We start from the raw sequence: 15470 nt of genomic DNA, 5'->3' as shown, positions 1-15470 counted from the left end.
TGGATATCCATCGTGGAAGCCCCAACATGGTACAACATGATGCCTTGCATTAAGACACATGGGGCCCCACGAGAATGCAACTCCCAGGAACTGTGCAAAGATGTTAGTGCGGTGGAGGTAGAATTAGTCACCATTAATAATGATGTCATAATGGTTCCTACCTAGTTCCATTTCATTGTTGTTTTGACTATGCAAAATATATGGAAAAAAGGGAGGGGCACTTACTGGACACACAAGTAGATTAAAAGTAGTACAGCTCATAGATTTCATGATTCGATTTTATCCTTCAGTATTATCTTGGACTAAGTCATGCAGTACAGACTGGGCGCAGTTCTCACACACTAATTCTCATTGGACTTTACAGTGGCTAAGATTAAGAACTGTGATGGTGTCACAGATGATGCAAACTCAGGGGTGGGTGCTTGTTTGAGCAGCACAACGCTGACGGACACGCATGCTTAACATGCAGGACTGCAACCTATCAAAACAAAAATGTGGCATCACACATTTCATTCATTCCTCTGACCCTCAGTAGTCAGTCTCCTTGTGAATGATGACTGGCATTCTGTCTATCTCACTCTCTCCCTCCTTCTCTCTCTCTCTCTTCCTCTCTCTCTCTCTCTATCCTTCCACCTGTCTCTCAGCCACTCCCCTACAAACTTACTAGTTTCTGCTCAACCAGTTTGGCCTCCTTTTCTGCCCTGTCTGTTTACTATATAAACGATACTGCAGTGGCGTCCAATCCTCACTTTGCTCGAAGTCTGTCACAAACACACACACACGCCTGCTCCAAGGACCTAACCTCCTGTGCCGACTAAATAACAAGGTCTTCACAGGGACTGCAGCCAACGCTACATTCGAAGGCCATGTCGCTCGACCAGGACATCTGCTACCTCTGCAAGGAGGACCTGAGGGACCCGGTGTCCATCCCGTGCGGCCATTCGTTCTGCTCCGTCTGCCTCAAGACCTACTGGGACCACACCGACCCCTCGGGCCAGTTCGCGTGTCCGCAGTGCCGCGTGACGTACAACAAGAGGCCCACGCCACGGCGCATGCAGTCCACCCGCAGCAGCACCTCGGGGCCCAGGCAGTCGGAGGGTCTCCCGCCGCCTCCGCCGTCCCCCGACTACAACTACGCCGGCCCCCGCGACGTGGCGTGCGACATCTGCATCGGCAAGAAGCTCAAGGCGGTCAAGTCGTGCCTGATGTGCCTGGCGTCGTACTGCGAGAAGCACCTGAAGCCCCACTACGAGTCGGCCACCTTCAAGAGGCACAAACTGGTGGACGAGATCGGCCACCTGGACCGTCAGATCTGCCCGCAGCACCAGAAGGGCCTGGAGCTCTACTGCCGCACCGACCAGATGTGCATCTGCGTGCTGTGCACCGTCAAGGAACACAAGGGCCACGACATGGTGGCAGCCGAGCAGGAGCGCAATGACATGCAGGTAGGGTAACCCCGGGGGAAGAGGGGAGTGTGGGTAGTGTAGTGTTATCGCCAGTAAATGTGTGTTCTTGATATCTGGATTGATGTAAGTCATTTTGATGATTTAGGTTATTATTTGAGATGTAATAAACTGAGTAGATGTTGTGCACTCTGTCAAGATGGCTTCTGTTTCTGTCTACCGTGTGCATTGAGGTATTTGTTCGTTATGATTTCATGTTACTGCACGACTCCACTCCTATGCAGTCTAAAGGAACGATTGTGGAATAGCTTTGATGATGTTTTAGCACATTAGAGCGGGCTACTGTGTAAAGAGGATGTGGGTGAAGTGACTTCTTCCATTTGTCAAGCCCCTAATGTAAATATAAGGACCAGGGAGTGATATCCCCCCGGCAGCGCAGAAATAAATGGTTTGTGCTGTATTACTGCTGAGGGAAGAACTAAACTGTTTGTGATGGCAAAAGTCCTCCATTGTACTTCAACAAAGCCACTGTGGTGCAGCCAACTCAGTTATTTCTCAGCCGTGTCTCAGTTATTTCTCAGCTTTCATTCATGCCGTTTAGAGCAATGCTTCACATATTACTGCCAAGTCGTTGCCAAGTTGAAAAAAATGCTATCGTAAAGAAATGTTTGCTCATTTGCATGTAACGTGTTATGCATATAATGTGAATGACCTCTAGGAAAGAGAGAAATGTCAATTAGAGATAAAAGGATGTCAGTTAAGAGTTAGGAGTCATTAATGCTAATCCCCTGCTCAGAATGTCCTGCGTGTCTTTCCATAGCAACGTTTGGGAGCCACACAGGCGGAGATTCAGGAGAAGATCCATGACAGGGTGAAACAGATGGAGGAGCTGAAGCAAGCTGTGGAGTCACTGAAGGTGAGGGGACGGAGATTCAGACTGAACACAAGACTCCGATGGCAGAAGGCATTGCAACACTACATGTGCCATCTCATAAACTCAACCACCAGGGTTCAAAGTTTTAGTTGGAGTGCAAATGTTACTGTGTACTCTCTGATTTTTACAACCCTGCTGCAAAGGTTTAAGAATAGGGCCCTGGGCCAAATGGACCACGATGCTTTGCATGAACAGGAAATGTTTGTAGGCACACAGTAGTTCTTGGGTGCAATATTGTATTGTGTAACCTGTAGGGTGCAAAGTAATTTTGATTAAAAAACGGTAAAGCAGAAGGAGATTGAGTGAAGCAAAACCCTGAATCGTTTTGTTTGTTTGTTTTTTTGTTTGTTTGTTCCTAGAGCTCTGCGCAACGTGCCCTGCAGGAGAGCGAGAAGATGTTCGGAGACATGCTGCACTCCATCGAGCGCATGCAGCAGGAAATGGCCAAGCTGATCTCGTCCAATAGGAAGGCGGCGCTGAACACGGCCGAGGGCCACATGGACCGCCTGGGCCAGGAGATCGCCGACCTGAAGCGCAGAGACAACGAGCTGACGCAGCTCACTCGCACCCAGGACCACATCCACTTCATCCAGGTACACGGGCGGAGCTCGAAACACCTTCACATTATATTCAATCAATACGTTTTGCCAGATATTTCTCTCTAGGCTTATTGTCGGCCACCTCTCCACTCTAACCAATGGAACGAATATCTGAATTCCTCTTGTCTTCTCTGCTTTTGAAATCCACCTGGAAAATAAATGATGTCAATGTCTGCGGATGCTTCTTCTGCAGAGCTACCACATGCTGTTGGCCCAGACAGACGCCGAGGAGTTGCCCTCAGTCAGCGTCAACCCCTACTTCACTTTCGGCTCCGTCACCAAGACGGTCTCAGAGATGAAGCAGCACCTGAATGAGTACGCCAACGAGGAGCTGGTGAAGGTGGCCACCACAGGTGAGTGAGCGCACTTCCTCTAGGTCAGACAACATAGGCCACCTGGGACATTTACTATGGATAGTCCACCATGGAGAAGTTAGTGCAAGGCAGCTAGTATATTTAATGTATGACAGCCAGCATAGCTGAGCTAGTCCACTTACTGTGAGTAAGCCACTATATGTGAGTTAGTGCATTTAATGTAAGGTAACCTACATGGAGAAGATGTGAATGGGTGTAAATATTGCAGTTAAGAACTGCAGGTGGATCAGTATTACGCAGCCACTTTTAGATTCATTTACTCGGGTCGGGTTCCATTTGTTAGGTTGGCAGGTCATACAGCCTCATCACACGCTGTTGTTGGGTTGGTTATTCTTTCCATCGTTTAATGCCAGTTTCAGTAACTGGCTCTATATTCTCTTCCAGTGAACAAAATGCCCTTCTGTCAGCTGGATGACCAAAAGAAGAGGAAGACTATGAAGGGTGAGTGTATAAAATAAGAAATATTTGACATCCCACTGATTCCTTTGCAAAAACTGGCAGGAATGTCAGAATGACATTTCTCAAAGTCAACATGAGAGTCCAAGAGTTTTCTTTTTCTGCCTAGTTGCTAGGTGACGGTTTGTGTTTAGATGGATGCAATGTTAATGAATGTATTAGTCTATTGTGAAAAGGCATGTGATGATGACAGCATGTCATTATGACTCAAAGCTATGAGCAGATCATAAAAATGAGTGTTAGCCTTGTCTCTGATTGACAAGAGTGCACTGGATTCTCCAGAGGGCTTCTTTTTTTTTATTATTAAAAAACACCTAGTTTCTTCTATCACCCAAGAGGCCTTTGACACATACACAAGTAGATACTGATTTTCAAGGACATAATTTACCAAAGTTTTGTCTGAAGTTGATAAGCCATTTAATCACAGTTTCCTGTGGAGGGGAGGGGAGGGTAAATGTTTGGCATGATTGGCATGGCTGAGTCTCATTTCCCTCTTCTCCCTCCATGTTGTGTCTGCAGCTGATGAAGTTGATGTGTACAAGACCCAGCGGAGCTTGAGTCAAGCCCCCCGCAGCCACGCTCCACGCACCAGGGATGAATTTCTCCAGTGTGGGTTTTTACTCTTCTGTATCTCCTGATCCCTACGTGCATGCGACATAACAGCAAAATTATTCACTAGGGTGACACACTATAAGCTGAGCTTGAGTTATGAAGATCAAAAGCGATAGTCTTCACAAGATATGATTACGCAAAACTGGTTAGTGGGAGTAAAGGAAGTGGAGCATACTTTGACCATGCTATGCATTTTCTGGAATTAGATATGTTAGGTCAGGTAAACATCTTAATCAGATATTTAATGAAACGTTGAAATGTATGCTGGCCTTTGGCCCACTCCGGGTCAGCCCGTTCTGGGAGTAGTCTCACAGCATTCCTCAGACACGTGACTTGTACGTGAGCAGTCTGGAAGTAGTATACTGAAAGAACTGGCTCGCTCTGTTGGGTAAGTAGGCGTTGGGTTTGCTAAAGGCGGGTGGACCTTCCAAGAACCAATGCGAAACATTTTTGAGTAAATAGCATAATTTTCCGAAATATCGGACTGTCCCTTTACACTCTAAAGTACACGTCTCGCAGGAGAGGAGCAACAAACATGTCAGTTTTCACTGAACTGCTTGTTGTTCTTCTCCAACTGGAACTGTTTAGCCTAAATGTTTGCTGCTCCTGTGAGGCTGAGAAACTCACAATAAACCCGTAGACAAAGGAGAAGTTGAGTGTTTCATCTATTGTGTACACTCTGGGTAACGCCCTGATTGGTGTCCACCTCTTTACTTTCCACACAGCTTAGGTTTACTACAATACATTGCCATCAAACCATGATCGCCACGGCCGTCCAAACGCCTGCGCTATTTGCTAAGAAATATTTTTCATGTTAAACTTCAAATTCACTACAGTACTATGTGCAGTGCTTGTAATTAATAAGATATGAAGTACGCTTTTTATATTAAATGTAGCACAGCTGGTAAACTGCAGTAATAACAGTTATATAGCAGGTGTTAAGTCTAAAGTATGTATTGCCACTCTCGGCCCTCTAGATCAGAGACGATCACGTGGTTCCTCTGGCAGCCACCTCCTCCTAATGTCCAACCAGCTATGAGAGCCGACGAGGTGGGCAGACTCTAGACTTTACCCGCATGCTGGGCTTGTACCATCTCAGTGCTCCTACAGCGGTTCTGACCAGGGATCAGCTTTCTTCCTGTTCGCACTGATCTGAAATCACTATTTACTGCTGAGCAAAATTGTTCCTAGGTTTTGCCCAGCAGCTCCAGCACTTCCGCTGACGTCCTGGTCTCCAACTTTAGGGTCTGCTCTTTTTTCCTCTTCCATGAAAATGGACTTTTTGGCAATGGTTAAATTTTGAGGTTTGCTGTTTGGAGATCTGGGGACAGGGGGCTAAAATTTGTGTCGATATTATGACCTATGTGTTTCGGTCCCATTCTATGTTTCAACCTGATCCATGCATCTGTGACAAGTCAGGCATATTTCACACGCCACTAATGGCCCATACTTAATCGTAAGGGAAATATGCTTTTTAGAGGTCCAAAATGTCATCTGAAGCTTCCACATGGATCTAGGTTCCTGTATCATTTAGCACATTTTGCTCACGTCTTATGTTCATTAACTACCTTGGTCAAATGCCAAACCTGCTCTTTCCCTTTACAAAGGCGTCTATGAATGACCTAATAATGATTAACCCCATCCACGATTTGTTCTGCTCTGATCAACAGACGCTTGCCAGCTAACTCTAGACCCCAATACAGCATACAAACAGATCTACCTCTCCCGAAGCAACCGCAAAGCAGCGCTGAAGAGAGATGCCCAGAACTACAGCGACAGCGCCCAGCGGTTCGATTGCCTGCCCCAGGTGCTCTGCATGGAGTCTCTGTCGGGCGGCGCCTACTACTGGGAGGTGGAATGGAGCGGCGAGGGCGCCTCCATCGGCGTCACGTACAAAGGCATCAAGAGGACGGGCTACGGCGACTCGGCCCGCATCGGTTACAACCGCAAGTCCTGGGGCCTCTTCTGCTCCGACTCGAGCTACTCGGCGCGGCACGGCAAAGAGCAGGTGGAGATCACCGCCCCCTACACCTCGCGCATCGGCGTCTTCCTGGACCACGCCGGCGGAACCCTGTCCTTCTACAACGTGTCCGAGGCCATGTCGCTCATCCACCAATTCAAAGCTTCCTTCAGCGAGCCTGTTTATCCCGGCTTTTGGGTTTGGTACGAGTCGGCTGTTAGCATTAGCCAGCTTTAGGTCTTTTGCGGTGTTTGGTGCATGAGTTGGGTGGGGAGGGAAAGTTTAATGTATTTTTTTATAATTATGTTATAGCTTGAAACATGATTTTCTAATCTTTAAAAGTCATTTAATAGCCTATCTTGTCCAAGAAATGTGAATGTGAGCCGTAGAATAAATACTGGAAGGGTACGTGGTCATGTCAGCACATTTTGTAATATTACAACAGAGCAAACTCTACGGTAAATATGCCTTATATCTGTCAAGTGTAATTATAATGTGCATACAAAATCATTTTTTATGAATGCAAAAGCCAGTAATCATAATATAGAGTATACAATATTTTTACATTTGAATGTTTTCTGTTCACTAATAAAAAGCAATAATTTTTTTTTATTATTTCATTGTCTAATCACTCGTATTTGCACTAGGCACTTTCAAAGTAGCATTCTGAACGCGTCAGACCGATGGGTTTCTTGAGGACACGTACTGATCTCATAGATAGATAGATAGATAGATAGATAGATAGATAGATAGATAGATAGAAACAATTGTTCAGAATAACGATTTAAAAAGTTACGTGTCAAGTTCTCAAACAACAGGAGCGCCACCTACTGGCTCCATAATTACTGACGGTAAAAAGAAGAACCAACCGCCAAGTAACACTAATTTTGTTCAACTTTAGTCAAGTACGGAACATACACACGCACACCTTAACCAGTACAATTTAACCGGTGCAATTTCATAATTTCAAAGATTTTAGGTTCTAGTGGGCTTATGGTTCTAGTTTCTAGGTTCCATTAAAGTGAAAAGAAATAGTAATTGTGAAATATAATAACAAAAGTACTAAATTATCCCAACGATCCTACGCAATAACTATAGGAATATTTATTTGTTGCTTTATGCCCTACTTGAAGGAAGAGCTGTTGTTTTTGGCGAAGGGAACCATGTACGTGGTTGTGTTAGCTACTCGGATGTATTTCAACGTCCCTCCCATTCAGAAACAACCGCCGCCGCATTTGAGAAAACATGGCAGCCCAGGTCTGAGAATTGCGTGTTGCTTTATTTAAGTGTCTCCACTTCTCTTTTTTGGATGCCGAGACTTTAAGCGTTATAGTATTATTGTGCTATTTTAAAAGGGTGGCTAAAATGACAAAATTATTATTTTCTTAGCTTGATAAGTTACTGAACTAGTTAGCTAACGGTAGCCTCTATAGCCTGCTGGCTAACCGGGTATTTTCTTAGTCGCACATGTCTTTCACAGTAACTAAGCTTGCTAATTGTTTCTTTAAATTAGTGTTATGTGGTTAGTCAGTTGCCCAACCACAAGAAACAGACACGCATTTGTGTTAAACTAAAGACTCTAGCACATCATTAACTACAGTAATTGTTTCTGTTCATAAACTAGGGAGGTTGCTAGCTAGCTAATGAGCGTAGCTGTACAGCTAACCCTAAACAAATTGCAGGTGTTTCACTGCGTGAAGTGAAATAAAACGTATTTCTTCGAACCGCTTGGTTTATATTTATGTTCACATTTTGCCCCTGTATCGGTACTTTACGGTACTTAACTAGTTAGTTAGCTTTTGCTAGCTAACTTGATACACTGAACATTGTTGTGCCTGAAGTGTCACTATGGCAACATGCACGGTGAGGCACGCGCTTAACTGCTTCCCGACAACAAGTCACATTTGTGGATCATTTCTTCTTTCGCTCTTTTTGTCAAGATGGCAACCACAAAAGTACCGGAGGTGCGTGACATCACCAGGATAGAAAGGATCGGTGAGTGATGTAGCTGCTTAGCAAGTTAACCTGATGGAGACATTGAGCCTTTTGTGGTGTATTTGATGTCATTTATACATATAGTGTAATGTATTGTAACTGCTGATTGGACTGTATATTTTGACAAGTGATTTACAAAAAGTGTTTTTGCTTCCTGTTGTCTAGGTGCACATTCACACATTCGGGGCCTTGGATTGGACGATGCTTTAGAACCACGACAGGTAATGCTCATCTGAACACTTTACAGTGGTATTAATGCTCCAGGAATTGAATAGGCTTGCAGTGAATTACTGACATACTGACTGACGTTTATATACATTTAAACACATTAAGTAGATTCCAGGGAGTCACTGCAGTCTGCTGTAATGAAAGCTGTAGAAGTAGTAAAAATTGCAGTGTAGTACTACACAAGTCTAGAGAAACACAACCGATGTACTTCACACAGCAAAGTGCTTCATCCTGCAGTCAATTGCTCCATAACACATCCGTCTGTTTGTTTTTAATTGTCATCATGCAGGTGTCTCAGGGGATGGTGGGGCAGCTGGCATCTCGGCGGGCAGCCGGCCTGATCTTGGAGATGATTAAAGACGGGCACATCGCAGGACGGGCGGTGCTCATCGCGGGACAGCCTGGAACGGGCAAGACTGCCATCGCCATGGGTGCGGCTTCTTCTTTTAACATCATTTTGTTCTGTATTGCATTGGTTCACAAAACTCAACACCTTTACAGCAACGCCCCACTTGGCTTACCAAACATGTTGTCCATTGTTTGTGGTTTATTTTAAATGTTTGAAATGCTTACCGTATGCCAGTGATGGTGAGCTTCAGTAACAGCATGTTGTTTGGGATGTGCAGGCATTGCTCAGTCGCTGGGCCCAGACACGCCCTTTACTGCCCTGGCAGGAAGTGAGATCTTCTCTCTGGAGATGAGCAAGACCGAGGCCCTGAGCCAGGCCTTCCGCAAAGCCATTGGGGTCCGAATCAAGTGAGTGAGCCTGGATGCCAGCGCCGATTTACCTGCTGTTTAGATCTCACCCACACCTGCTCTGAGAATGCTGAACACTTAGATCTCACCCACACCTGCTCTGAGAACACTGAACATTTAGATCTCACCCACACCTGCTCTGAGAACACTGAACACTTAGATCTCACCCACACCTGCTCTGAGAACGCTGAACATTTAGGTCTCACCCACACCTGCTCTGAGAACACTGAACACTTAGATCTCACCCACACCTGCTCTGAGAACGCTGAACATTTAGGTCTCACCCACACCTGCTCTGAGAACACTGAACACTTAGATCTCACCCACACCTGCTCTGAGAACGCTGAACATTTAGATCTCACCCACACCTGCTCTGAGAACGCAGAATGCTTTTTGTTCAATGTGTTCACTTCAGTGTTTAATTTATATTAACACTCCTGCACTTCAAGTTTTTTGCATTGATTTTTATCTTAAGTTCAAAATAAATAAAATTTGGTTTATGCTTTATATTTTATAATATTGTATTTATTATATTTTTCTGAGTTATATTATTCCTGTTGTCTTTTTTTTAAGCAATGTCCTAAGCTTGTTTAAAAGTGCTATGTAAATAATGCTCTTGTTATTAATTATATTTAAATGTTTGTGTTTCTGAGAGAATTGAGTTATGCTCAGTGTTTATCTGAATATGTGTGTCTTGTGTAGAGAGGAGACTGAGATCATCGAGGGAGAGGTGGTGGAGATTCAAATCGACCGGCCAGCCACAGGAACGGTTCGTCTCTGCCTCTGTCGTCCACACCGCCCTGTCCCAGACTGTTACTGCAGGTCACTATGCCCATGATCCTTGGATTGGACATTTTTAGTATTATTTCTTTAGGGTACGAAAGTGGGCAAGCTGACCCTGAAGACCACAGAGATGGAAACCATCTACGACCTGGGCAGCAAAATGATCGAGAGCCTGAGTAAGGAGAAGGTGCAGGCCGGGTAAGTTGCTGCACGCACACGCGTGACTCCTGTGGTCACGCGGTTAGAACCGATCTACGTCACACGTGAACATTGAACTTGCTTGCTAACATTAATCTAAGTAGCGGGACTGATCTGAGCTGCCGGTTTCTCTACAGGGATGTGATCACCATTGATAAAGCCACAGGCAAGATCAGCAAACTTGGCCGGTCCTTCACCAGAGCCCGAGATTATGATGCTATGGGGGCACAGGTAAGCAGTGTATGACCACACAGTACACCAGCAGTGTATCACACAGTGTGGCTTACATATTCCTAGATTTCCTTGCACAGGTTGGTTACCTGTGGCTAAAACTCAGACATAATAGTTTTTTTCTTGGTATTATGTGTTGTTGGTCTTGGAAGCAGGAGGATGAATCTGGCTTGCATAAATGCAGCTCTGAGTTGGTGCTACAGTGAAAGGCTGTGGAGACTTCATCCTCCGTTAAGACATGCCACGTGTGCCTTTAACAGACACTGCCTCTGTTGGCAGACAGCGAGCTAGTTCTTAGGCCATCGTGGCCTGCGTTTTGATCCTCCCCGGTGATGTGACGTTTTTCACCTGCCTTTCAGACGCAGTTCGTGCAATGTCCAGAGGGGGAGCTGCAGAAGCGCAAAGAGGTGGTCCACACCGTCTCGCTCCACGAGATCGACGTGATCAACAGTCGCACGCAGGGCTTCCTGGCGCTTTTCTCAGGTCCGCCACCTTCTCTACCGGCTCCTAAAGCTCAGTCATTCTGAACAAAACAGATCTTGGGTCAGTTTTTAAGGGAATGTGAATGGCCTTTACTGTGGTGTTGGATGGAGCGCTGCTGCTGTCTGAACAGCTTGTGCTAACTGTGCAGGAGACACGGGCGAGATCAAATCGGAGGTGCGAGAACAGATCAACGCTAAAGTGTCCGAGTGGCGTGAGGAGGGCAAGGCGGAGATCATTCCCGGGGTGAGTGTCTTGTGTTCCCCACAGTCTGGGTCCAAGCCCCCTCCAGCCTAGAACCCAAGTCGGGGGAGAGCACAGGGTTCCTTTTGCAGGTCTGGAAGTTTGGAACAAATTGTGGAATTTAAATCCAGATCTTGAAAAGTATGGGAAATGTAAAAAGGTTTTGGCTAATGGTATTGGTATTCTGTAGCTGAAGAAATCATGTGAGTAGTACCATCGTTCTTTGTCTCCATACGTTACATCGCATTTGCTGTGTACTCCTTACGTTTCATGGCCTTCCAAGGAATACTATACATGGAACGTCAGGTGTTTTTACAAGGTCTGGCAAAAGTGTGGTTCTGTTCCTGGAAAGGGCAGGAGTCCTGCGAGGGGCATGACTCTGTGGATCTAGTCTAAAACTGCTTGTGAAGGTTTTTGAGTTCTGAAGGGATGTTTGAGTTGATCTTTGCTCTCGAGTTGTTTGAGAGCATGCCTCTACTAATGCAGTTAGAAGGTGATGATCTCATTTCTCTGTTTAAGATGTGCAAACTATCTTTAAAAAAAATAATAATAATTTTGTCCCCATGTCAGGAGCATGAAAAATTGTTCTACACTAGACTTCCCAAATCATTACTGCGCTGTTCTTTTAAGCAAACATTGTTGATTTGCTGGTGGTTATGCATTTATTTTTCTCCATAGGTCCTTTTTATAGATGAAGTCCACATGCTGGACATTGAATGTTTCTCCTTCTTAAACCGAGCCTTGGAGAGCGACCTTTCACCTGTACTCATCATGGCCACCAATCGAGGCATCACCAGGTTCGTGGGTGCTGGCCTGCTCCGTGCAGGAGTGACGGTCTGCTTTGTCCCGCCGGCACCGTTATTCCCGTTTTCCTGTTTCACAGGATCCGAGGCACCAACTACCAGAGTCCTCACGGCATTCCTCTAGACATGCTGGACCGGCTGCTCATCATCGCCACGTCTCCGTACACTGAGAAAGAGACCAGGCAGATCCTCAAGATCCGGTGAGAGATGCGTGGAAGTGTGTGAGTGTGTGAGTGTGTGTGTGCGTGTGGCAGCGTTAAAGCCGCCTCCGTCCTGCAGCATTAGGCCGCTGCTGCTCATCATCTCGTTTGATGCCCACTCCAGGTGTGAGGAAGAGGATGTGGAGTTGAGTGAGGAAGCACACACCGTACTGACACGGATCGGCCAGGAGACGTCACTCCGCTACGCCATCCAGCTGATCAGCACAGCAGGCCTGGTGTGCCGCAAGCGCAGGGTAACGGAAACACACACACACACACACACGTGCGCACACACAGAGTCCATAAAGCTCAACTGTCCTCGTTTCAATGCAGTTTGCATGTGTTTGCAAGCCCATGGGTGTCTGGTGCACGTGGTCTGGTTCACGTGGTCTGGTTCACGTGATCTCTAATGCCGCCTGTTCTGCTCAGGGCACCGAGGTGCAGGTGGAGGACATCAAGCGCGTCTACTCCCTCTTCCTGGACGAGTCGCGCTCCTCGCAGTACATGAAAGAGTACCAGGACTCCTTCCTCTTCAACGAAACACGTGAGTCAAATCCAGTGCAGAAGCTGCAGGTCAGATGAGCAGTGAAGGGGTGTGGTTTAATGGAACTGGGAGGCGGGAGGGGAGGAGCAGCCTGTCTGCCATTCAGCATATTCAGTCACTGCTTTGTTTCTCCTTTGTAGAATCCGCCCAGATGGACACGTCTTAAGGAATGCAAAGGCTCTTTTATAGTGTCCCTGTGATGTTCGGCGATGGTTTATGTGAACTTGACAGTTTTCTGCCGCCTGTCTCACATGCTTCTCCCGACTTCTCCGTTTTTCTTTGTGTTTCACAAGCAGTTTGTCAGTTGTTAAATTTCATGCCCATTTAAAAGTTTGGTTTAATTGCAAATTCTTAATTGTACTTTTTTTTTACAACAAGAGATTGCAAGGATGGTTTCCTACTAATATGGTATTATTACATTTTAAACCCTAAAATATTAAAGAGGGATTAAAATGCTGATTTGTTGGTCTGGGTTTTTGTTTAAGGCTTTCACACTTGCTCCTCTCCATCTGTTTGTTGTTTAACCAGTTATTACAATACGTTCACTTACCAAATTCAAATTCTATATTTTCACATAACGTTCTGCCTATACAGAGGTTATTGGTAAAGGTTATTGGCAAATGCAAAATATTAATGAAAAATAGCTTTGAGCAAGTATGGTGCATTGCTACAGTAGAGGGTTTTCCATCCACCGAGTTTTTACGCATTTTGAAAATGCGCATGAAAAAAGCTGGATGGAAAAAGTCCAAAATTCGAAAAAAGCCCAAAATATCGCAAAAAGATTTTTACGCTAGGAGGAGGTGGAAAAGTTAGACTATCGCATCGCCAAAATTCGGAAAAATTGGGTTTTTCGCATAAACGATGACGTATCATGCCTCAAGTCATGTGGTTCTGTACATGATCGCGATGTAAAGATGGCAAATGCATATAAAAACAGTTCTGGAGAGAGCAAAAATTGAATTTAACTTCATGTATAGAAAAGAAAAAAAATGTTTCAAAACCTCAACGTGCAAAAATGCGTAACTGCCAGATCGACGTAAAACCACTATTGTTTGGCGTCCTCTCACGTGATCTAAAGTTTATTCGCATAACTGTAATGAATGGAAACAAGGCTTAATTCGAATTTTTTTTTCTGCCGAAACTTGGAAATTGCGCATTATTTTTTCGAAAGGTTTGGATGGAAACCCGGCTAGTGTCTCACTAGGTGGCAGTGCAGCCTCACTATTCAGATCATAGATAATCGTAGCGTTTCTGGGTAAGACTGCTAAATGTCACAAATGTGAAAAATATATATCGCTTGCTCTCACCTGAGGAATATTGCTTGTACATTTGACTTGCGTTTGGAATATATTATAATGTTTTCTAATGTTTTAGAAAGTCTTAAATAGTCTTGATGTGTGGTGCATGTTGGGATTAGGCTTGGATATGGGATTAAGTTTGTCTTCCAAATAATCCCCAGTGCCTAATATTTTAAATACCTGCAATTTATTTTTGGCATAGAGCTATTTGTATGAATAGCAGCCCCATTCACATTCAATATACCACATTTTCTGACCTTAAATAATTTTAGCTCTGCTGGTCACAAATCACAAAATGGAACTTCAACTAGCGTAGGAAATATTTGTTAACATATGGGTCGCATATGTTACGTGTGGTATCCACTCGCATTGTATGTGTTGGCACAAGCAGAAACCAGAGCAATTTAGAGCGCACCCCCCCCCCCCCCCCCCCCATCCACTACAGGGAGCCAGTCAGCACATAGGAAGCAGTTCAGCTTGATCCCACCACAAAGTGAATATGGTGTAGATGGATGGACAGTAGGTCTTTTCTCAGGGGACAGCTCTGGTTAAAGGGCCTCGCAGGGCGAGTCGTCACAACGTCTGAGGTTACAAAGCCGACATTTCCAAACCGACTGCCTGGGTGGACACAGCTCCCCGTTTACGGCTAAAAAAGAACCAGTGCCAACAAAGAGACTGAGTGCGTTCAGGTGCGGGAGAAAAGGGTATAGCAGGTAATCCAGGACTCTGCTACTGGTCCGTCCATGATGGAGGACTGAGTTTACTGCAGTGTGTGTGTGTGTACATTTTCTTCCCTCCGGTGTCCCAAAGATAAGGGCTGTAACTCAAAACCGGCCATTAACGTGCCTGGGTAAATGGTTGAGAATGAATGGAAGTGAAGTGGAGAAATCTACTGAAGGATGTACCAGTGATCCTCTGGGATGCTTGAAGACTAGTATCACCTCTTCCACGACACTGGAGCATTTGTTAGGACTAACATGGGTGTTATTTAGGTCTGTACAGTGTCATTTTGGGGTCATAATCTTGCTTGGAAGAAAAAACCATTCCAGGGGGTTCTGTTTAACCCAGTTTTATTTTCAAACTTATAAAATAAGACATTAATGTGGTTTCAGTAGAGTGTAAACTCCCTTTTCACAAGCTCAAAACTCATCTTAGACTGACCTTTAATTTATATTCAAGCTTGAGCTAGTATGGTAATATTTTACTGAGCTGGAAGCAATCTAGAATGTTTCATACCACTACAGAGCTCTTCCTCTCTCTCTCTCTCTCTCTCTCTCTCTCTCTCTCTCTCTCTCTCTCTCTGTGTCTGTCTCCGTCTCCGTCTCTGTCTCCTGCCATCAATCTCCCACAGCTCAACTGCAGGCCACCTTCCC

At 45.2% G+C, this 15470-nt stretch overlaps 2 protein-coding genes across 3 annotated transcripts; both read left to right on the top strand.

Annotated features, from left to right (window-relative positions):
* The first annotated feature begins 702 nt into the window (after positions 1-702).
* Positions 703-6945, top strand: ftr83 (finTRIM family, member 83). Of its 2 annotated transcripts, XM_077011793.1 has the most exons (8): positions 703-1445; positions 2224-2319; positions 2697-2930; positions 3130-3289; positions 3695-3751; positions 4286-4375; positions 5356-5428; positions 6049-6186. In XM_077011793.1, exons 1-7 carry the CDS (start codon positions 867-869, stop codon positions 5415-5417), a joined length of 1278 nt encoding a protein of 425 aa, XP_076867908.1. In that variant the 5' UTR covers positions 703-866; the 3' UTR covers positions 5418-5428; positions 6049-6186. The 2 variants fall into 2 exon arrangements, with proteins under 2 accessions (XP_076867908.1, XP_076867907.1); XM_077011792.1 differs by lacking the exon at positions 5356-5428 and having other exon boundaries at positions 711-1445; positions 6049-6945.
* Positions 6946-7506: 561 nt separating this feature from the next.
* Positions 7507-13258, top strand: ruvbl2 (RuvB-like AAA ATPase 2). The gene is made up of 15 exons (XM_077011791.1): positions 7507-7595; positions 8279-8333; positions 8499-8554; positions 8851-8992; positions 9188-9317; positions 10020-10086; positions 10192-10298; positions 10436-10529; positions 10889-11012; positions 11161-11255; positions 11931-12049; positions 12136-12255; positions 12380-12509; positions 12685-12799; positions 12940-13258. Exons 1-15 carry the CDS (start codon positions 7584-7586, stop codon positions 12963-12965), a joined length of 1392 nt encoding a protein of 463 aa, XP_076867906.1. The 5' UTR covers positions 7507-7583; the 3' UTR covers positions 12966-13258.
* Positions 13259-15470: the final 2212 nt, after the last annotated feature.

The sequence above is a fragment of the Brachyhypopomus gauderio genome, chromosome 7, assembly GCF_052324685.1.
Source record: "Brachyhypopomus gauderio isolate BG-103 chromosome 7, BGAUD_0.2, whole genome shotgun sequence".
Classification (NCBI taxonomy): Eukaryota; Metazoa; Chordata; class Actinopteri; order Gymnotiformes; family Hypopomidae; genus Brachyhypopomus; species Brachyhypopomus gauderio.
This window is presented reverse-complemented; position numbering and strand designations above follow the sequence as displayed.